Here is a 23,166-nt window from a genome sequence, read left to right as displayed (position 1 = left end):
TTTTGAACTTACCTATATTTTTTGTGTTAGAGCCATGAGTTGATTGTTGTTAGTCTGTTCTCACATTGCTGTGAAGAACTACCTGAGACTGGGTAATTTATAAAGAAAAGAGGTTTAATTGACTTAACAGTTCTGCAGGCTGCACAGGAAGCATGCAGGAAGCTGGGGAGGCCTCAGGAAACTTACAGTCTTGGTGGAAGGCGATGGGGAAGCAGGCATGTCTTATATAGCTAGAGCCGGAGGAAGAGAGCTTGGGGAGGTCTACACACTTTTAAACAACCAGGTTTATAACAAGAATAGCAAGGGGGAAATCCGCCCTCATGACCCAATCACCTCCCACCAGCCCCCTCCTCCAACATTGGGGATTACAATTTGACATGAGATTTGGGCAAGGACAGAAATACAAACCATATCAATTGTGATGTTAAAAATTTAAGAGAAAGTTATCAAATACAGTGTTCAAAACCTTTTCCTTGGGGTAAGAGTAGCTTTAAAGTTTTTCTGGGATTCTCTATCTCCTTAATGCCAAATTCTAACCTGTGTAATATTTAGCCTAGAACATCAATAAAACAGGAATGCAGGTGGCTGGAGGGCATAGAAGCCGCTTCATGATTTAATTGCTGTCCATGTTTTTTTTTTTTTTTTTTTTTTGTTGTTGTTGTTGTTGTTCTTTTTTTGAGACAGGGTCTTGTTCTGTTACCCAGGCTGGAGTGCAGTGGCACAATCATGGCTCACTGTAGCCTCAGCCTCTGGGCTAAAATAATCCTCCCACCTCACCTCCTCCCCACCAGTAGCTTGAATTACCGGCATGTACCACCATGCCCAGCTAATTAAAAATTTGTAGAGATAGGGTCTCACTATATTGCCCAGACTGGTCTTGAACTTCTGGGCTCAAGTGATCCTCCTGCCTCAGCTTCCCAAAGTGCTGGGATTGTTTTTTGAGCACCCTCTTCTCAGGATGGAATTGGGGTGGTAGTACTTCTCTGGTTGGAATTGGGGTGGTAGTACTAACGAGAGAAAGAAACATAGCTTCACCTCATGGGGGAAAACAGTAGTTTAAATGAGAGGCATTTCTTAGGCACAGGAGTCCAGAGGTAAGCCCCAGGCATGGGAGCTCTGCCACTTTAGGGACCCAGACATCCATCTTGCATGTTGTGGCTACTTGGCATGCCACCCAGGGACAGAGATAGAGATTTGAGCTCTGGCTACTACTTTCATATTCTGAAACAGCAGAAGAAGAGAAGGGACAAAGGGCACACACAAGCTGTCTGGTAAGGCTTGCTGTGGGTTGTTACGCAACACGACTGCTTACTTCCTGTTGATCAGAATGAAGTCTTCAGGCCACACAAAGGGAAGCTGATGTATTAGTCTGTTCTTGCATTGCTGTAAAGAAATAGCAGAGACTGGGTAATAGAGGTTTATTGGCTCATGGTTCCACAGACTGTACAGGAAGCATAGCAGCTTCTGCTTCTGGGGAGGCCTCAGGAAACTTCCAGTAATGGCAGAAGGCAAAGGGTTGGGGCGGGGCGAGGCATCTCACATGGTGGGAGCGGGAGCAAGATAGAGCAAGGGGTGGTGCTAAACACTTTTAAACAGGTCTTGGGAGGACTCTATCACGAGAACAGCACCAAGGGGATGGTGCTAAACCATTCACAAAGGATCCACTCCCATGATCACTTCCCACCAGGCCCTACCTTCAACATCAGGGATTGTAGTTTGACATGAGATTTGAATGGGGACACAGATCCAAACCGTATCAGCTGGGAAATGTAGTTTTTATTCTGGGAGGTCATGTGTCCACTTGGTCTGCCAAGGAACAAGGGGAGAAGGAACACTGTGGCAAATAACCATCTGTGCCACAGCTAGGACATCCTGACCGGTCTGGAATGGGGGCTATGCTGATGCAGAGTTGGTGCCTGGGAGAGGCCTGGGGGGAGTAATTCTCAAGCTGAGTTTCCAAGGGTTAATAATTAAGCAGATGGCAAGGGGATTTGGTGAGGGGGGAGAGAATGAAGGGATTCTGATGAGAACCGTCTTTTAACCACATTACATTGGTAAACCAGCTGTTTTTTTCTTGAATGTCTAATACTGCTATCAGACTTCCCCCATGAATGCTCAAAGGTGCACATGAACAAGAGATTTGTAGCCCCACCCTATTCCTGCTCTCAAAGGCCCTCTGTCTGTCCTCACCTTTCTAGGCCTCTGCAGTTTTCACTCTAGAGTTCCTTCCCATCATTGCTCCTCTGTGGTAGAGCCAAGGTTTCTAGCCAAGACCAGCCCTTTCTCTGATCTTTCTTAAAAGTTAATCAGTTAACTTTGTTCGAGCCTAATCACTGGATGCCCCGCATGGAAACATTTTAAGTGCTCATGACTGCCATGGGGGCTGGAGCCGCTCTTTCCCATGGCCTTCCCGCTCTTTCTGCGACTTCTGTACCTATGTTCTTCTTGAGAAGTTTGTCTTTCCCCCAACCTGGATACAGGCCTTTCTTTGCACACTGAAAGGCTCATTAATACTCGAGGTCAGGGGTTGCCAGAGGTGCTTTTGGGGTTAGATAGTAAATCTTTGCAGGTGATCCAGTCTCTATCACAACTATTCAACTCTGCTTGAGTCAAAGCCACCACAGACAATATGGAAACAAGTGGGCAAAGCAGGAGACAGAGTTTAATCTGCAGTCTTCTTTGAGAGAAGGTTCTCACTGCCACTGCCCACCTCCCAGACTAGATATGAAATCTGCACTACCAGGTATTGAAACCTCCCTGGCCCTTGAGATCTGAATATAATTTACCTCCAACTCCTATTTCCATAGTCTGGGTAACTCCAAAACTCTGAGACTTCTATGATTTCCTAAAAGTTTAAGTTATCACAGCACTGCCTGCCTTCAAGTTCAGTTCCATACAACTGAGATGTGAATCTCAGCCCCTTCTATGCTGCTCCAAGGCTCCTCAGACACATCCCACCTTACCCTCCTCCTCACCCAGCAGCAGCTCCCAGCTCACCATCCCCAGCTGCCCTTGCTTGGCCCACTGTCTCTCCCCTCTCCTGTGACTGCCAACCTGCCGCCCCACGGCACGCCCAGCAGTTCAGCTCCCTTCAAGTGTTCTCAGCCCTCAGTTCTGCCAGTGGTTATCAAGGGAGAACTCCAAATAAAGGCAATCTCCTCAACTAGAGTTTGGGTGCCAAGAACATTAAGTCTTTATCTCGTTATGCCTGGTCTCTTGGAGGCTGTGTGTCGAGCAGTTGACAGGAAGTCAGGGACTGAGCAGCGTCAGCAGTGGCAATGTGGTCTTTTGAAGACTGAGAACCATGGGTTTCTGCCTTCATGGAGGATGCTAGGTGCTAACTACAGCAAACATGGCTTGTCATTATATTTGTGAACCTCGAAAATTTGAGACAGGTCTCAGCTAATTTAGAAAGTTTATTTTGCCAAGGTTGAGGACACTCTCCCATGACACAGTCTCAGGAGGTCCTGATGACATGTGCCCAAGGTGGTCGGGGCACAGCTTGGTTTTATACATTTTAGGGAGACACGAGATGTTAATCAATATATGTAAGAAGTACATTGGTTCCATCCAGAAAGGCGGGGACAACTCAAAGCAAGGAGGGGGCTTCCAGGGCACTGATAGAGGAGAGATAAATGGTTGCATTTTTTTGAGTTTCTGATAAGCTTTTCCAAAGGAGGCAGTCAGATATGCATCTGTCTCAGTGAGCAGAGGGATGACTTTGAATAGAATGGGAGGTAGGTTTGCCCTGAGCAGTTTCCAGTTTGAATTTTCCTTTCAGCTTAGTGATTTTAGGGGTCCCAGATATTTTCCTTTCACATATATGATGCACATCTTTGGAGGTATCTAGAAAAAGGGGACAGCTGGGAATATTGCTGAGGTCTAGTAAACAAGCTGCTAGGAGCTGGAAGTCGGAAATGTGTATAGTAAATGTTAAATACAAGCTTTTGAAGCCAGTAGCATGTGTTAATACCTTTTATCTTGAAAGTTAACAATTCATGTCCCCTATTTCTCTGTTGGGTTCTTAATGTTCCTGCTGAATTGTGTGTACTCTGCCTGCACACTTTTGCCTCCATTGCTGCAACAATCTCATTTCTTTCTACCTGCTCCACTTCATCCTGCATGCTAGACTCAAGCTAGAATTAGATTAATCTGTGATCTGATTTTATTGTCTTACCCAGCAACATGACTCCCTGCTCCCACACATCACCCTTGACCCATCAGAGCCTCTGCTTTCACTGAACAGGCTCTGTGTGTTCTCACTGCTGTTTCCCACCTGGCCTTGTACATATGTTCTTTACCATGCTGCCCAAGCAGTGCTTTTGGGTAGAAATCTTCATGGAACTGTACCTACAGAATTTTTCATTAATCCCACACCAAAGGAAACAATTTTACTTTAAGCAAAATGTACAATACTTCAAAGTCTGTTGAAATTATTTCAAATTTTAAAAATTACTGACAAGATACAAAATGTGTTTTTCCTTCGGTCTAAATTTCATGAACTATATGTGAAATAGCAGATAGCATCACTTGAGACAGGTAGACTTGAACTGAATCAACAGACGTTCAAGGCCAGAAGGTGGCACACTTTTCCTATTTTAAGTAGCTGCACATACTCGCTTTCAGGATTCCCCAATAAAGATTCAAAAAACAAGATGCCAAAAAATCTCAGGCATGCCAACTTTCTGCAGAGGTTTGAGGTTTTCTGCAATGTATAAACTAAGGAAAAACAGTGTTGAAGTGGTTTGAAGATCTGCAGTGAAGTCAATTTCTTAAGAAATAGTTGAGGTGATACCTCAACCTAGCTGGGTTATAAATGCATGGGAAGGAGGTCTAAACATTCATTTGGGAAATTTTCTGACATTTCCTATTAAATAGGTTCACATGGAATAGAGATCAGTGACCCAGGGAATGTCTAAATTTATGCCTGTTTAGGTTTCTTAATCTGTTTTTTTTTTTTTTAGACAAGAGTCTCACTCTGTCGCCCAGGCCGGAGTGCAATGGCACGATCTCAGCTCACTGCAACTTCTGCCTCCCAGGTTCAAGTGATTCTCCTGCCTCAGCCTCCCAAGTAGCTGGGATTACAGGCACCCACCACCACACCCAGCTAATTTTTTTTTTTTTTTGAGACGGAGTCTCGCTCTGTCGCCCAGGCTGGAGTGCAGTGGCGCAATCTCGGCTCACTGCAGCTCCGCCTCCCGGGTTCACGCCATTCTCCTGCCTCAGCCTCTCCGAGTAGCTGGGACTACAGGTGCCCGCCACCACGCCTGGCTAATTTTTTGTATTTTTAGTAGAGACGGGGTTTCACCGTGGTCTGGATCTCCTGAACTCGTGATCCGCCCGCCTTGGCCTCCCAAAGTGCTGGGATTACAAGCGTGAGCCACCGCGCCCGGCCACAGCTAATTTTTTTGTATTTTTAGTAGAGACAGGGTTTCACCATGTTGGTCAGACTGGCCACAAACTCCTGAGCTCAGATGATCCACCCACCTCGGCTTCCCAAAGTGCTGGGATTACAGGCTGAGCCACTGCGCCCGGCCTAGGTTTCTTAATTTTTTGTTACACTTTGTATAACGTGGAATGGATTAATTCCACCAGTGATTTCCTACCTATCATACAAATGGAAGGAAAGATTTCATTATGTGCTGCTACCAGGTAAGTGATGCATAGGTACAGGAAGCAAAGAAGTGAAAACAGGTGAAAGAGAAAGAGAAGGACAGAGAAAGAGGAAGAAAACCACCAGGTGTTGAAGAAAGGTGGGCCAAGTTGAAACAAGAAGGCTGGGTCTGAGAATTCCATGTTGGAGATGTGGACAGCGTCTGAGGGAGCAGATCAGAGTCCTGCCAGGTTCTGCTGTGATCTGGTACAAAATTATTCTGGGTGACCCTCTGTACTGGGGAGGAGGGTGGAGGGTTTCCCCTAAGAGTGTCCATACCCTACTCTGTCCTGACAAGAGACAGGGTGCTTTCTCTTTAGTCACATAACCTTTTTAAATCTGCACTGTCCAGGGAGGCCCTGACAATCTGCAGAGAAGAATCTGGGTTCAAACTGACATTAAACCATAGTTCTTTATTAATATTAAATTGCCATTATAATTTGAATATCAGCAGAGGGACACTTGGCATTGTTTTTGCTCTCTGAGGACATTCTGGTCTAAGGGAATAGAACAGTCTGTATGAAGATATAGGTGACACTAAATACCATTTGTTAAGTCACGATCTTAAACTGTAATGGTGAAAAAATTTTTGTGGGTACATAGTAGGTGTATATATTTATGGGGGGTATATGAGGTATTTTGATATAGGCTGATATAGGCATGTAATGTGTAATAATCACATCAGGGTAAATGGGGTATCTGTTACTTCAAGCATTTATCCTTTGTGTTGCAAACAATCCAATTATATTTTTTTTTTTTTTTTTTTTTTGAGACGGAGTCTTGCTCTGTCTGTCGCCCAGGCTGGAGTGCAATGGTGCGATCTCAGCTCACTGCAACCTCTGTCTCCTGGGTTCAAGCGATTCTCCTGCCTCAGCCTCCTGAGTAGCTGGGATTACAGGTGTGCACCACCACGCCTGACTAATTTTTGTATTTTTAGTAGAGATGGGGTTTCACCATGCTGGTCAGGCTGGTCTCGAACTCCTGACCTCCAGTGATCCGCCTGCCTTGGCCTCCCAAAGTGCTGGGATTACAGGCTTGAGCCACTGTGCCCGGCCCAATTATACTCTTAAAATGTACAATTAAATTATTTTTGACTATAGTCACCCTTTTTTGCTAGCAAATACTACGTCTTAATCTTTTATTTTGTACCCATTAACCATGCCCACCTCCCACACCCTATCCCCCAACTACCCTTCCCAGCCTCTGGTTAACTATCCTTCTACTCTCTATCTCCATGAGTTCAATTATCTTAATTTCTAGTTCCCACAAATAAGTAAGAACATGTGAAGTTTGTCTTTCTGTGCCTGGCCTATTTCACTTAACATAATGGCCTCCAGTTCCATCCATGTTGTTGCAAATGACAGGATCTCATTCTTCTTTATTGCTAAATAGTACTCTACTGCATTTATGTACCACATTTTCTCTACGAATTCATCTAAGTGTTGATGGACACTTAGGTTGCTTCCAAACCTTGGGTATTGCGAATACTGCTGCAATAAACGTGAAAGTGCAGATATCTCTTCAGTATACTTACTTCCTTTCTTTTGGGTATACACTAATAGTGGCACATTTAATAAGCATCTGTACGTCCAACACTAGAAATTAGTATGTGTATAGATGCTATACAAAGGCAAATTTTGGCTTGACGGACCACCGAGTGCCTAGAAAGTAGCACACTCTTAACAATAATGCCCACATCTTTCATCACAACCCGATACAGTGTTGGTGTTATGCCCATCCTAGATTAGAAAATAGGTTCAGGCCAGGTGCATGAGCTCACACCTGCAATCCTAGCACTTTGGGAGGCCAAGGTGGGAGGATCACTTGAGCTCAGGAGTTTGAGGCCAGGTTCAGAGGGGAGTTTGTATTCAGACTCAGGTTTGTCTCACCCAAAGCCCAAGTCCATGCCACTGCGTGGGCTGCCCAAGGGTTCAAAAAGAAATCTGCCACTGAGGGCGTCCAAATCTGTCCCATGCTCCCTGTAATAAATAAAGAAACCCTCAGGGATAAGTTATTTTGGTCCTTTCATTTCTGTTTTCTTACCTTGGCACAATTTTCTGATGGAATCTTAACTGATATTTTAAAAGATAAAGAACATCTAAACTTTTAATGTATGATTTTTATTGAACATGTTCACCTTTACATTATTACAAACATTTTACAAATAAAAAATTAGTTTTTGTAAAAAAAAAAAGGAAACATTTCCTGAATTATCACTGTATGGTTGAAACAAAGAAATAAAATATATAAATATGAAGGTCATTCTCCAAGTATTAGAACAGAATACTGATGGAATCACTTCAATAAAGTTATTCATAAACATTTGCATGGTTACCCACACACTGTATCACCTTCCAAAAAATCAAACACATGAGAGGAAGGGGAGCCTCAAATGAGATGTATCTAAATGTCTTTTCTCCATGGGATTTGGTCAACGCGTATCAGTAAGATAATTTCTTTGCTATATACACAAGATAAATATTTGAAAATGCAGAATACATTGTGTCAATTAAAAATTTTGTCAGCTTTGTCATATGGGGAATAACTACACAGACCACCCACACAAACATTTAAAATATACTGTGTATATATTATCTTACAAAAATCGCATATGTAAGGGAATAAGGCCTTTATTTCCAGAGCATCTTAACATAGGATTAATATAGGTATATTCATCTTTTATATTTTAGACTTCAAATTCTTTAATATCTCAGCTATTAACATTATGCATAGTACCTAAGACAACATATGAGTAGTGGGATAACACAATTTCAACTACAGTACTTGGTTGTATTCACATGACGTACCATCTAGAACTGACCAAACAGAATTTCAGAACTGCCCAATTTAAAGACCTGTTAAGAAAATAAAACGCAACCCCGTCATATGAGCCCAGTTTGTCTCTCAGAGCGTTGCTATATATACTGGAAGCCTGACACTTCAGAGTATGTACTTAAATGAAGTATTTAATAATAATGTCAGCTTCAGCCTGCAAAGTGTTCTAGTCAGCATAGAAATCTGAAAGTCTAAAACTACTTCTGTATGTTAATTAAAACTAACTGCTGTTTGAATTTGAGTATGTTTTGTCTGGAGGTTGGTTGGAGATTTTTTTCTCCCTTCTAGCAACAAATTGGCTAAGTGGTCAACCTCTGTGGCTCACACTTTTGTAAAAAAAGCATATAGAAAAGAAACTAGCCTGGGCACAGTGGCTCATGCCTGTGGTCCTAGCACTTTGGGAGGCCAAGGTGGGAGGATCATTTGAGCCTGGGAGTTGGAGGCTGTAGTAAGCAACGATTGCGTCACTACACTCCAGCCTAGGTGACCGAGCAAGACCCTGTCTCTCCTAAAAAAGGAAAAAAAAAAAAAAGTAAAAAAGAAAAAAGAATCTGGAATTTGGATATTATTCTGATAGTGTTAAGCTGGAATGGGAGGAGTGGTGGAGTTTAGGATTCTTGGTCAAGACTTTTTCAAGATCATAAGCACTAATCCACATTAGCTGTTGGTATAAGCAGCCTTCAAAAACACCACAAAGGGGAGTCAACCATTCGAGTGTAAACTGATGGCCCAGGGCCTTCTCTGCCCTTTACTAGCCTTCACGACCTGTCGGGTCTCAGTCAGCAGCTCAGGGCACAGGAGGTGGGTCTCCTGACTAGCCTGTGCATTCTCCCAAACAAGATATTTAAGACTCTTCTTTATCTCAACACAAATACACAGCTTTGAAATACCATTAGTCTTCTTCTCTAGGATATAATTAGAAAAAGCCAGGCATGGAGATAGAAAAGATATAATTAGAAAAAGTATTGTATACATCTGCAAATTCTTCACCACTGGGTGATTTGAAATTTGACTTTAATATTTAAAAATAAATTTATTAATAATCTAAATTTTCAAGTCAAATTTTCTAAACTCAAAACATAAACAGAAGTGAACTTGTTATTTAATAAACAGATTTTTTCAACAGCTATATGGTTAAGATTTTCTTAACCATGCTCTCAGAAAAGGAAAATCAGAAAGTAAGGCAGACACTTAGGCAACCCTTAGCGAGTATTTTGAAAGGACTGCACTGAAATTTGAACACAAAGTGTGCCAATGGAACGCAAAATAGAACAAAATAGATCCAGACTTTTGCTGACTACAGAAGACATAGACATTAGTTCTTTCTTCTTCCTTATCAGTGTTTCCATTTATTAAAATATTTGTTATATTTACTACTACATAGATCAAGGTCTACCTGATGGCTGCTAAGATTATAAAGGCATGATTTTTATGCTTTTCAAAATCTCTCTACTTTTTAAAAAGAATTCTGTGCCATTTAAAATACTGAGAGCCAGTCTTGTACAGAGAAGTGTCAGACCAAGGGCAGCCAAGGATGAGTAAGATGGGCATCACCCTGATTGCAGCATCTCGTATGTGTCTGATGAATGTCCTTACTGAACCCCACTTACAATCTAGTTTTATCATTTTCAAAACTGCAAAATCATTTGCACAGCACCAATAAAAATATAGCCTAGAAATAATATTTTGAAAATAGAAAAATATGTTTTTAAAAAATGTCACAATAAATATCTCTCTAAATAATATCTTTATATCTCTATAAAAAACTTCCTTTGATTTTTCCCATAATATATAATGAACGCATCAGTTCACGTGAAGACAGAATGCAAGTCTTTACCACTTAAGTCCCTTGGTTAGGCTAAAATGTTCAGATCAATGTTTTATTCTTAAAAATAAATCTTAAAAAATAAAAAGTATAATAACTCAGAACATTCTCTCTCTCAGAGTCTCTCTACATTCAAAACATAAAACAGGGTATCATCTTTTAAAAACTTCCAGAAGCTCTTTGTTAGAATAGTATTGGATTAATGCAGAATACTCAATCCTTGAAATATAAAAAACAGCAACAAAAGTCCTAATATTAACTATTCAAAATTTTTAAAACCTTTAAATTTGGATATTAAAATAATATAGTTGCCTCCTTATTTTTGCCAACGTGAAAACACCTAGACCAAAGTCATTCTATTCTGACATATTGTCTTTCTTGGATATGACTTTGAAAGTAAGAATTGGGGAATTACCGGTTATACAAATTCTACATTTTTCTTCACTAATAGTGATTCCAAGAAAGTTTAGATCTTTCCACACGGAAACTGTCATGTAAGAACAGAAAAACTCTAAGGTTTATCTGCTGTGCTGCTCAACTGGATCCAGACCAGGTATTCTTATTTTAAAAGCTATATTTGATATATATTATATTCTACTCTTGCCTCAAAACAAATCACTTTCGACACAGTGGGGAAGAAAACAGTACCTACGGAGAGCTAAAATGGAAACCTACCAGTCCGCATCAGTCATGGCAAGCAGCTGTCATGCTGCTACCCACCACCACTTCGGAAAACTGTTAGCCTCAGATAAGTCTGAATTTACATAGAAAAGGCTTCTCTGTTTCTGACCATATTACAATTCTCCTCTTTTTCTATATTTTGACTCCCGCAACTAGCAGATCTTAATATTCAATGAGTTAAGATAGCTCTTCTGTTAGGGTGCCCGACACAGTAAGTGTTAAACTTATTTTGAGTCTTTTATGTAGTGCTTGGGGTTGGTTCTGCAGCTCATCTAATATTAATGACAATTAACAATATATATTGCATAATAACGGCATTATATCCATTCACGTATCTCAGACTTAAATGCACTTGTTATTTCATTAATGACTGATACATTGAGAATTATGAATAAGCACATCACATGTTTAAATTGTAGTCTAACATTTTCCCAAAGCATGAACACCCACACTTTATACAATGCTGTAGGTAGTGTAATAGGGAAGATTTCCAGAACAGGAATTATAACTATCTTGACAAAATCTATAGGGTTTAAGTTATATTCATGTACTGTCTCTCAAACTAAAAAAACCAAACCATAGAGCCCAAATCTATTGAGCAGCTTGATCACAGATTTTTACACTTGAATCCTAAAATGATACTCCAATGTGAATAATGCTGTTTTCTCCACTGGGGTGTTCTGAATGAAAAAGCAGGCTTTTCATTATGATGTGCAGTGACCACAGAAACCAGGTGCTTCCAAGGCACACAGTGGCACAGTGCCTGGAGACTGCCATGCAGATGTTCTCCTTTGGTGGTTGGTACAGGATGGCGGTGGGTCCTTCCAGAGAAGAAACCAGCATTGGCTTTCCTCTTGATAGTTGAGGTTCATTTTCTATTAAGTGCTTGAATAAAATGCCTTGATACATCAACTACTCACATCTTAAATCCACAAGGAAATGTTTTCACCAGCTTGACTTCTAGCGTTTGATCACAACTTGTTCATAAGCTCCAGACCCCACCCTAAAACAGCAGTGGAAAAAAACTTCAAAATTTTGAGCTGTAGTGTTTGAAACTGTTCCAAGTAACCTTGCCCCTGGAGAGATGGGGCAATGGGTATTTTTCTACTAGATTTGATTTCCACAAGGTTTAAAGGCATCATGGATAGAAACTATGTGAAATATCAAATGTTTATCATTAAAACATTGGATTAGCCTAGATCCTGATTCTCTCACACTTATTCCCACAATAATCTATTAGAATTCCCCAATTCTTGACCTATCGACAAACGGTGGCAAGAAATGCTCTTCAAACATGTTTATCTATTCATTCTAAAATAGGTCTCATCCAAGAGCATATGTTGACTCTGGCAGTGCATCAGGACTCGCACTGAGTTGATGATGGTCTTCAGGTGTCATAATATTGTGGCATTTTCATGGCAGGGTCTCATTCTGTTGCCCAGACGGAAGTGCAGTGGCGTGACTGAAGCTCTCTGCAACCAGAACTCCTGGGCTCAAGCAATCCTCCTAACTCAGCCTTCCAAAGTGCTGGATTACAGGCATGAGCCACCATGCCTGGCCTATTACTGCCTGAAGTTATCATCAGGTACCCATTTCCCAATCTGTCAAGATGTTAGGGTATACCCTACTACTTGTCATTTTACCCTGAATGTTCCTGAGTTTAGTAAGTCCAGAAGCAACCACCATGACTAGTGTCTCCCCTTAATGGCATTTTAAGAGGAAATTCTAAACAACAGAAGTAAGGTAGTGATTACTAGCCCACCACGGACTTGGCTGGACTTCTCAGTTGATTGCCCAGAAACTCCTGTTCTCACAGATTCATTCTACAGAAGAAATAGGAACTTCCTCAACAGAATTCCAGTGAGCACCCATTCATACCTACAGGAAATCAGAATTGGAAGAAACCATGGTGGGCAGCACGGCACACTGGCTTTTAGATGCCCTTTTAATTATGTTCTGCCTCTGGCCATGATGAAGTAACAGGAACCAGACTTTCCCTCCTGCCTTATATAATTAGAAAACCGGATAGAATAAGTGAAATGACAGTTTGCACATACTAGACAACAGGCAGTGCAGGACTGTGGTCCCAAGAAACAAGAAATAAATGAAGAGAGCCCGACAACTGCCCCAGCTAGCTGCCTGAAGCAGTTTCCTTCAGGATCTTCCGAGCCTGCAGTGCAGAGAGGAAGACCCCAAACACAGCCTGCTGGTCTCTCTGAGTGGAGGAGTCAGAGATCAAAGCTCGGAGGGGCTAGGGACTAGAATTTGTAGATCAGAATAACAGAAGGAGGGGTTGGGGAAAATAATGGCTGGAGAATTCCAAATTTGATGAAAACTGTAAACCCATAGATCCAAAAACTTGATGAACCCCAGGCAGAATAAACACAAGGAAAAACATATCAAGGCACATCATAGCCAAAGTGCTAAAAACCAGTAATAAAGAGAAAATCTTAAAAGCAGCCAGATATGAAAGACAAATCACATACAGAAGAATAAAATAAAAATACAGGCAGACTTCTTGTCATAAAAAATTTAATGTCTCTAAAGGCAAGCAGGCAGGTGCATGCTGGTCCCAGCAAGAAAACCCAAGTGGGCCAGGCTGTATCCTGGGCAACATAGCAAGACCTTGTCTCCATAAAAAGTTAAAAAAGAAAAGCTGGGCATGGTGGCTCACACCTGTAGTCCTAGCTACTCAGGGGCTGAGGCAGGAGGTTTGCTTGAGTGAAGGAATTGGAGGCTGCAGTGAGCTGTGATCATATCACTGCGCCCCAGCCTGGGCAACAGAGTGAGACCTTGTCTTTCAAAAATGAAAACCAAACAATGTTACATAAGTCATCTAATTTAATCTTACATTCTATGAGTTCAGTATCTTATTTATCACTCTCATTTTATAGGCAAGGAAACTGAGACTTACAGAGGTCAACAGTATCAATCAATAGTGGAAGAGCTAGGACTTGACCCCAGGCAGTCTGATAAGACAGCCCATGCTTTTGACCATTTACTATTTAAATTGCTTTTGGTTGAAGGCTTGGCACAATGGCTCATGCCTGTAATCCCAGCACTTTGAGAGGCTGGAGTGGAGGATCACTTGAGGCCAGGAGTTTGAGACCACCCTAGGCAACACAGTGAGACTCTGTCTCTATAAAAAAAAAAAAAAAAAAAAATGCTGGGCATGGTGATGCACGCCTGTAGTCCTAGCTACTCAGCAGGCTGAGCCCAGGGTTGAAGGCTGCAGTGAGCCGAGATTGTGCCGCTGCACTCCAGCCTGGGTGACAGGGTGAGACCCTATCTCTTAGAAAAAAAAAATTCCATTTGGTTGGAACTATATTTTCTGCTGTTCCTCTACCTAAATTAATAAAGCCAGGGCTTACTGAGTATATTATGTCATTTACCCTTTAAAATTACTCCATGAGATAGGCATGGTTATTCCTACTTTTCAGCAGAGGTAACTAAAGTTCTATTGAAGTTAAGTGATTTACTCAGGCCCCAAAAGTGGTCTGGCTAGGATGTGAACCCAAGTCTCTAACTCAAAAACACATGTTCTCTCCATCATTCATACCACTGTCCTCATAAATGTTACTTTTCTACCTGGTTCCCCCGCTACTGGTCTTTCCTTGCTCTGATCTACCCTTCAAATTACGGCCAGTTATTTTTCTAAAATGCCAATCTGATAGGTCACTTCCCTACAAAGATGGCCAATGGCTCCCCACTGTGCACATGAGAAGAAGAAACTTTGTTATGGCAAGTGAGGCCCTTTACAACCTAGCTCAGAGATGCCTGCCAATCTCATGCCCCTAAATACCCTTTCACAACCCCCCCTTCTCAGAAGAACCTGCACTATGTTATATTATTAATGAGCCAGTAAGATATACTGGTTAAGTACAATGGGATTTGGACTCAAAGAGACATGAGTTTTAATCTTGGTTTTACCACTTACTAGTCTTAAGGCCCGGCTAATTTTTGTATTTTTAATAGAGATGGGATTTTGCCATGTTGGCCAGGCTGGTCTTGAACTCCTGATCTCAAGTGATCCACCTGCCTCAGCCTTCCAAAGTGCTGGGATTACAGGTGTGAGCCACCACGTCCAGCCTAAAATTATTTCTTTGTATCTTTTTTTCTATTAAAAAAACACCAAACTAATTGTAGTATGTTGTGAGCACAGAAAGATACTACTACATAAGAATTGAATAAAAAATATATATGTACCTGTGCCTGGCACATAACTAATAAATGCTCAGTGCTACCTATAGTTGCTATATGTTTATTATGATATAATTATATATTATAATTACTGTACTTATAAACTCATTCTATTTGTTACCAGGAGTATTTGTATTCATCATATTCACCTTATAAGCCCCCCACTTATTCTTTAGTCTCCCAAAGTCTCTCTTCAAGTGTGAACTCTGAGGTCCTGTTTCTGTTCTCTCAAACTTCCCTCTACTTCTCTCTATTACAGTATTTATTATAATGTTACGATTTTTAGTTTGTCCATCTCATCTGTAAAAAAGAGTCAGATGGTAAATATTTTAGCTTTATGGGCCACAGAGTCTCTGCTGCACCACTCAGCTCTGCTACTGTAGCGTCAAAGCAGCCGTAAACACTATACAAATAAACAGGCATGGTTGTGTTCCAATGAAACTTTATAAATACAGGCAATGGGCCAATTTGGCCTACGGGCTATAGCCTGCCAGCCCCACGTACTAGACCATAAGCCAGCAGAGGGTAAGAGCTGGGTCTTTTCTACTTGCATCCTTACCCACAAATTGGCCCAAGAAAAAGTTACTGAATTTAATAAGCAGATGAGTCAATCAAAGATCTAAATAGTGTTACATCTTCTGTAAATCCTTTTTCACATTACTCCCTGAAAGTAGCTTTATATGTCTCTATCTTACCTACTTATGATATCTGATTGTAGTTAATCGTTGATGTAGGTTTTTGCTGTTAGTCTATTTTTGAGCCTTGTAATGTGCTGAACAAATAGGAGGTACTCATTAAAATGAGTATTAGTAAAATAAATGAATGCAAAATTCTTTTAGGTTTTGACCACGAGATAATGCAATAACTGTCTTGGTCCAAGGGGCTCCCCGCCTGCAACTGTGGCTCACTCTGTAGTTGTGCAGGGACTGTACATAAATATGACATGGAATGGAATTAGGGGTGCACAGAAGTGTGGGGAGCAGGTTGTTAAGGAGCAAGGGAGTGATTAGAATTCCTATACTGTCCTCGGTGTCTGGGCTTACTATTATCTGCTGCAGTGCTGATAATCAGTGGTAAGTTTGGCGGGTGACTTTTCTTCATCTGCATCTGAATAACTAGCAAAATGGTATTTGTTTTTTCAGAACTTTTCTTTTTTTTTTATTATTATACTTTAAGTTTTAGGGTACATGTGCACAACGTGCAGGTTAGTTACATATGTTTACATGTGCCATGTTGGTGTGCTGCACCCATTAACTCGTCATTTAACATTAGCTATATCTCCTAATGCTGTCCGTCCCCCCTCCCCCCACCCCACAACAGGCCGCGGTGTGTGATGTTCCCCTTCGTGTCTCCATGTGTTCTCATTGTTCAATTCCCACCTATGATTGAGAACATGCGGTGTTTGGTTTTTTGTCCTTGCGATAGTTTGCTGAGAATGATGGTTTTAATATGTATGGCAGTGGGGTGGAGAAAAGGAGAATACAAGGAAGGTTAACAGCAGCTTAAGTTGTTCAGTGGCTGTGTAACTGTTCAGAAAAGATAAGACCATTGACTGAAAATGTAATTTTGCTTTGCTCTTCCTAAAATATCAGACGAGCGATGCACAGTGGCGCATGCCTATGGTCCCAGCTACTCAAGAGGCTAAAGCAGGAGGATCACCTGAGCTCAGGAGTTTGAGGCTACAGTGACCTATGATTGCACCACTGCACTCCAGCCTGGGCAACAGCCCTGTCTCTAGAAAATAAATTAATAAAAAATTAATGTTTTAAAAGACTAAGAACTCTTTTCTAAATGTCCTTTTATATTGCAGCCTTCCCAACGGTCTACTGGTCCTTGACTAATACACTTTAAAAATACTGCTAAGGAAATTAAAAACTAATTTATAAAATATAATGTCAAACATACCCAGAATTAAGGAAACTGAGAGCTACACTAAGAGCTGTAACTCTTCTCATGTAACTACTACTATCTGTGTTTCCTAGCTTCAGCCTAATACAAACTTTGCAACCATCATACTCTACTCATGATTTTTTTTAAAAAAATTAGTCTATATTTTAATAAGACACTATTTGTACTACTTACCTATTTGGAAGATGATGACTGCCAAAGGTTGTACTTCCCCCAGGACCCACAAATAGCCTTAGTCCTTCTTCTGCAATACACATTTAAAATGTTTATTACATGTACAATTATTAGACTATTGTCAAATAGTATTGATATTGTAATAATTCATATTTTACAATTCAGTTTATTAGAGAAATAAACAACCTAAAAACCAAAGTTACATACATGTTTTAAAATTGGCAATTTAAAAGGTACTCTAAAGGTTACTTCTCATCAATGTTTCTAAAGCTCTTTTTCTTGTAACCGAGTAATGGAGATAGCTCTTCATACAAATTTCCAAAGTAAGGTTTAATTATTTCTCTTTACACTCAGCTACGTAATGAAAATAAGTCCATTGTTAAGTGCTTTCTATTCACATCAACATGAATAATTCTACCTTTCAAATTGGTGGCATACAAATTTTCAGTTTCAGTGAAAATTCTAAGGAGGGAATGAAGGATTCCATTATTCACTATTGTTCTAAGACCACCTCCAAATTACAACAGTGGCTTAAAGCACTTATAACAAAAGCAGATGTAGATACCTATCATTAGGTATATGAACGTTGTAGACATCAAGGCATAATTAAAAACACAATAAATGTTTTATTTAAAATTGATAACTTTTAACTAAAATTTGTTCTTTTTCTAAATTCAAAATTCATTCTCATTAATAAATAAGCTATAAAGTTATCTTGAGATTTTTATGGGCGTGAAATTTACTATACAAATATGCAACAGTCAGTATCATGATGTTCTGAGCCTCTTTACTGCTGACTACACAGATTACAAAAACCTGGATTGCAGGAATCTATGCTTGACAGTTATCTACACACCTTCTGCACTGGAATCTAGGCTGAAGTCTTGACTTTGTAATATTTTCTCTACAATGTCATCTGCATCCACCCTGGTGTCATCAACTCGCTTCAGCTGAGATTCTACAGAATCTTGTTTCACTGGGCATCTTTGAAAAGAATTACATGTTTTCCTTTTTATCATGTTGTGAAAACAAAGTTTTTTAAAAATTAAAATTTATTCTTTAAACTAAAAGGATACCTGCTGAGTTTTTCTGAAGCTGTATCTTCTTTATCAACTGTATCAAGATTTGGCTCAGCGATTTTCTGCTCAATTTCATCACATGGCTCTAGAATACTTTCAACTCCTGTTGATGTGCTTCCCACTGAGGTATTTCTCCTGTGGCAGAGCTCAGAGAAACTAGATGACCGGGAGTGACACGTGCTATACCCTGTCAGAGAAAATCACCTTGGATATAATACTCATATCAAACACTCTGCAATCTGACATCATTCCCCCACACCACAGCAGTTTCAAGTCCCTTTGAAACAATAAGGAATTCAACTTCACTGTCAGCCTCTACCTGATACTTTTGACTGCTGGCTTGCATAGCTTGATGTTCTAGAATGTCCACAGGCACCAAGTTCGTCTGGAACAGAGGCACTCTTTGCTGAAAGATCTGTAATATGTCATAACATGATGTCATTCTTATTGCCAAAAAGTTAATGGTCAATTTGTATTCTAATCTGCAGACTTTATAAACTCTGCAAGTTCATTATCAAAACAGTAAGTTACAAAATGAGGGACATCCTTTTAAGTCAGTACAATGGAAATAACTGTATTGCAAGATATACAGAGTATTTAAATACCTTAGTTCGCTAAAGAATTATATTTTTCATAACATTAAAAAATTTATTTCGGTCCTTTATTAGTTCAGTCTATGCAATAAACTCCTGTTTTTCAAAACATTTAACTCTATCTTTAAACTGCTACAGTTTTAGTGTTCAGTATTTCTCTAATAAAAATGACTCAGATGTATTCTTATAAATGTTCACAAAATTGGTAGGTTTTAGTGTGGTTTCTAAGGAAATACTGCTTCCTTAAAAATCCATCACAACAGCAAGCTAAAGAGTACTCTATTACTTTAATGTTAATGTTGCTAGTGCTAAGCTACAATTTGGGCATTGTCTGTGGCTTAAATCAACACAGCATGGGATGTAGTACTGAGAATAAACGTTCTTAAGAAGGTGATTATAGTATTCAGATTCAAAGTAAATGTACAAAAGGCAGTGTCAAAGCCATTTCTGATAGTTTCTGATCATGTGTATGTTCCACGTGCCAATTATATATTTTCAGAACCAGGCTTCTTCCAGAGAATGCAGAACTGTGACCATTTTCCCTAGGACAAAATCATATTTGGAAACAAGAACTGTTTTTAACTTAGAAGCAGAAGGAAAGCAACTGAGTAACATAGCTATTATAGCAGCTATTCTATAAATGATACTGCATGCAGTTGGACCAACAAATGCTGCAAAACAAGGAAAACACTGGAGTAACCTGGTCCTTCTGCAAAGGTTTCTCATTTCTGGACACAGTATAAGTGGCCCAAGCATCCCTACAGTGGTCCAAACGCAAACATTCAGCAAAATCCGAACTCAAAAAGTTGGTTCATATCGAGTTATGCAGCTCTCTTTACTTCCGGGTTTGGCCCAGATCTTAAGTCATCCACATATCTTCTGGTTTTCAAAATTTATTCATTCAATCAATATTTATTAATATTTTACCAAGTCAGGTGCCTAATACTGTACAAGGTATAGGAAGTACAAAATAAATAAGACAAAATACATGCTTAGAGTTTAGAGGCAGAAGCAAAACTTATACTAGGTGGTAAGTACAAAAATACAAGCACCAAAAAGCAGCTATTAAGAGCTCCAAAAGACAGTGTATCTGACACAACCTGGTAATGGGGGAAAGACCTCACAGAGGAGGTTAACCCCAGGACTTGAGCAACGTATGGGAACTCCTGAGCTAGATGAGCAAGGAAAGGCACCGGGAAGAGCATGCCTTCTTTGCAGGGAAGCACATCGTTTGGTAAAGTTGGCATATAGGGTAGTGGAGTATAATAACGGAGGGAAAAGAGGCTAGAAAGATGAGTAGATGCCTGTTGATGAAGAACCTTCTATAAGTTTAAAGAAGAAAACAGTTCAGTGGCTTTAAGAAAGGGTGTGACATGATCAAATCTACATTTTGGGAAGAACACTTTGGCAACAGGATAAACAGGTGGCATAAGAGTGAAGGTTTTCATAATAATCCAGCTGAGAGTGAGAGATGTTTCATAGGCACAAATAGCAGGACTCAATAAGAAAGCAGAAGTTTGTGTCAGGAAAACTGAGGTAGAAAAGACAGGAGGAAAAGGTAGGAAGACTTGTGCTAGATATGCGGAATTAGAGACACCTGAGGATGCCTATTCAACAGTCACTCAATACCTACTGTGTCCCGGGCCTTCTGCTGGGGATAGAGATAAATAAGACGTGATCATGAAAAACTTAGTTAGACTCTGGCTGGGTAGAAAGAGAAACAGATGGATTTCAGTGTTACATTTGGTATGAAGTGGACCTTTCCCCAAAGCATTTGACCACATTTACATCACACAATCACATTTACATTTATGTGATAGATAAAGCCAAGGGTATAGATGATATTGCTCAAGGAAGTGAGGGGACCAAACCCTGTGGAACATCAATATGTAAAGGGAAATTGGAGGAAGATGAAGAAGCCTCTAAGAAGCTAGAAAAGGAAAGGTCAGAGAGGTAGGAGCCAAGGGAAGAGAAAGCATCAAGAATGAATTACTGGCCATCAGATGAGACCAGAACAAATGTCCACAGGACTTGACAATCATGTATCTAGGGATAGCAGCAAGAGAGGGCAGATGATGGAAGCCAGATTGCTAATGTGTTTAGGAATAAATGGACAGTATATTCTTTCTAGAAGTTTGGCTATAAGAAGTGTGTGGTACATATATCATCTCTTGCTGATCTCTTTCTCTCTCTCTACACACAGACACACACACACACAGAGAGAGAGAGAGAGAGGTCTCTCTATACATTTGGGGCGGAGTGGGGGAAGAGAGAGAGCATGTGAGCACATGCGCCAGCCTGCTGGAGCCTAAGGGAGTGCAGTAGATAGAGAAGGATGTAGGGCTAAGGAGTTTTTGTTTTCATTTTTTCAATATGAGAAAGAATTCAGAATATTTTACATGCTGAAGAGAAGGAGCTAATGGAATGGTTACAAGTTCCCAAAAGATCCACTGATCCCAAAACAGGAAATTTCAGAGTCACCATTATTTATAAGAAACCGAATATTTGCATATTTTAAAAGGCAGTGAAAGGGTTAATTATATCACTTCACCTTTCCCTTCTTTCAAACAATACATCCTGTTCACATAATACTGAAGAAAGAAGGAAGCTCCTAAGTCCTTTTCCTCCTGCAACCTTGACATTATCCCCACCATGCTTTTACTTCCGGAGCAGATTCTGACTGCTGCCAGAAGTGTGTCTGGAAATGTGGATCTCAAGGTGTGGTCAGGGAGTAGCAGCATCAGTGTCTTGTGGGAATGCCTTAGTAATACAAAACTTCAGGCTCTAACCCAGATCTACTGAATCAAACACTCTGGCTGCTGCCGCCGGCAACCTGTGTTTTCACAAGCCCTCCAGGTGACTCTGATGCACACTAGGGCTTGAGAACCACTGACAGAGGGAAAGCGATTCATGAAGAGGAGCGACACCCGAGAGGCAGAAGTTGCACTGCAGAAGTTGCAGGGTAATGGAATGGGAAAAATGGAAAAAATCCTGTAGTATTCTGTTGTACCTGTGGGGAGTAGATGCATACAGTGAGCGGAGTGTCACTGTAACATCTAGTTTTTAATCTGTCAGAGCACAATACTTCAGACAAAATAAAGCACTGGATCAACCAAGAATTACATAATTAAAACTGCTGATTCTTATTGGCCTGTTTCAAGTCAAATACCCACACAATTTTAAATCTGGAAGGGCTTTGGGAATTTTTAGGGCATCAAGTAGTCTCTCAGAAATTAAAAATCCAGTAAGCCACACATCCATACCTGCTATTCCAAGATGCACTTTGAGAGTCTCTCCACCTTTTCTATCTTCTTGCAAAGATTCAGATTCACCAGCAATTGGTATAGACATTGAAGTGGAGGGAGGCCTGTAAATAAACATTTACGAACTGGAGTTGTGGGGAAGCCTCAAAGTTTACAATACTGTCATTGATTGGTGAGCTTAGTAAGCCTTGGCATAAACTGCTTGGTGATGTTACCCCTTTGAGAGTGAAAGTAATAAATATCAGCAAATAACGTACAAGCATCTTTTCAAAACTTGAATAAAATTCATAAGAGAAAAAGGTTTTTTTTTTTTTTTTTTTACATAACAAGAAAAGGGCTTTGTCTCCATAGAGTCCTAAAAAGAGAGGCCTCTGTCAGTGCGAACCCAGCACTGGTCAAGGGAGGGTTGCTCTAACTGTCAACTCAGGAGGCACCTTTCAGCTGAGGAAGGCAGTGCCAAGCCCTTTTGAATCAGGCTGGGAGGAGAATGCCTCGTGCCTCCTGCTTCAGAGCCTGTGCTCAAATAGTATCCATGGTTTTATCTTCTACCTTCATCTCTGTAAACAGTTCACCTGCCCAGGGAGAGTCTACAGAGAGGCCCAGTTGTTTAGATTTGTTTTTTGGATTGGATTCTCTGGGAGTAGTAATGGATCTATTTTCATTTGTTAATTCAAACTCCTATTCCACATAAAAGCTGAGAAGCAAGGACGGGTAAGTTTAATTTCTAACAGTTTTTTTCCTTTAAAAATTTTTGGCCGGGTGCAGTGGCTCATGCCTGTAATCTCAGCTCTTTGGGAGGCCAAGGCGGGTGGATCACCTGAGGTCAGGAGTTCGAGACTAGCCTGGCCAACATGGTGAAACCCAGTCTCTACTAAAAATACAAAAATTAGCCGGGTGTGGTGGCATGCATCTGTAGTCCCAGCTATGCAGGAGGCTGAGGCAGGAGAATCACTTG

General features: G+C 40.5%; 1 protein-coding gene across 1 annotated transcript in view; it reads right to left on the bottom strand.

Moving 5' to 3' along the window:
• Positions 1-7,754: 7,754 nt before the first annotated feature.
• EEIG2 (EEIG family member 2) overlaps positions 7,755-23,166 on the bottom strand; it is a 78,323-nt gene continuing 62,911 nt past the window's right edge. Inside the window, exons 6-11 of the mRNA XM_063624401.1 lie at positions 22,212-22,315; positions 18,675-18,770; positions 18,353-18,542; positions 18,133-18,260; positions 17,277-17,346; positions 7,755-11,997 (exon numbers count right to left, since the gene is read on the bottom strand). Coding sequence (XP_063480471.1) covers positions 11,955-11,997; positions 17,277-17,346; positions 18,133-18,260; positions 18,353-18,542; positions 18,675-18,770; positions 22,212-22,315 — 631 coding nt within the window. The 3' untranslated portion in view covers positions 7,755-11,954. The remainder of the gene's footprint in view (positions 11,998-17,276; positions 17,347-18,132; positions 18,261-18,352; positions 18,543-18,674; positions 18,771-22,211; positions 22,316-23,166) is intronic.

Source organism: Symphalangus syndactylus, chromosome 12, assembly GCF_028878055.3.
Source record: "Symphalangus syndactylus isolate Jambi chromosome 12, NHGRI_mSymSyn1-v2.1_pri, whole genome shotgun sequence".
In the NCBI taxonomy this organism is placed as follows: Eukaryota; Metazoa; Chordata; class Mammalia; order Primates; family Hylobatidae; genus Symphalangus; species Symphalangus syndactylus.
Note: the sequence above shows the minus strand (reverse complement) of the source record. Positions and strands in the feature narration are given on the sequence as shown.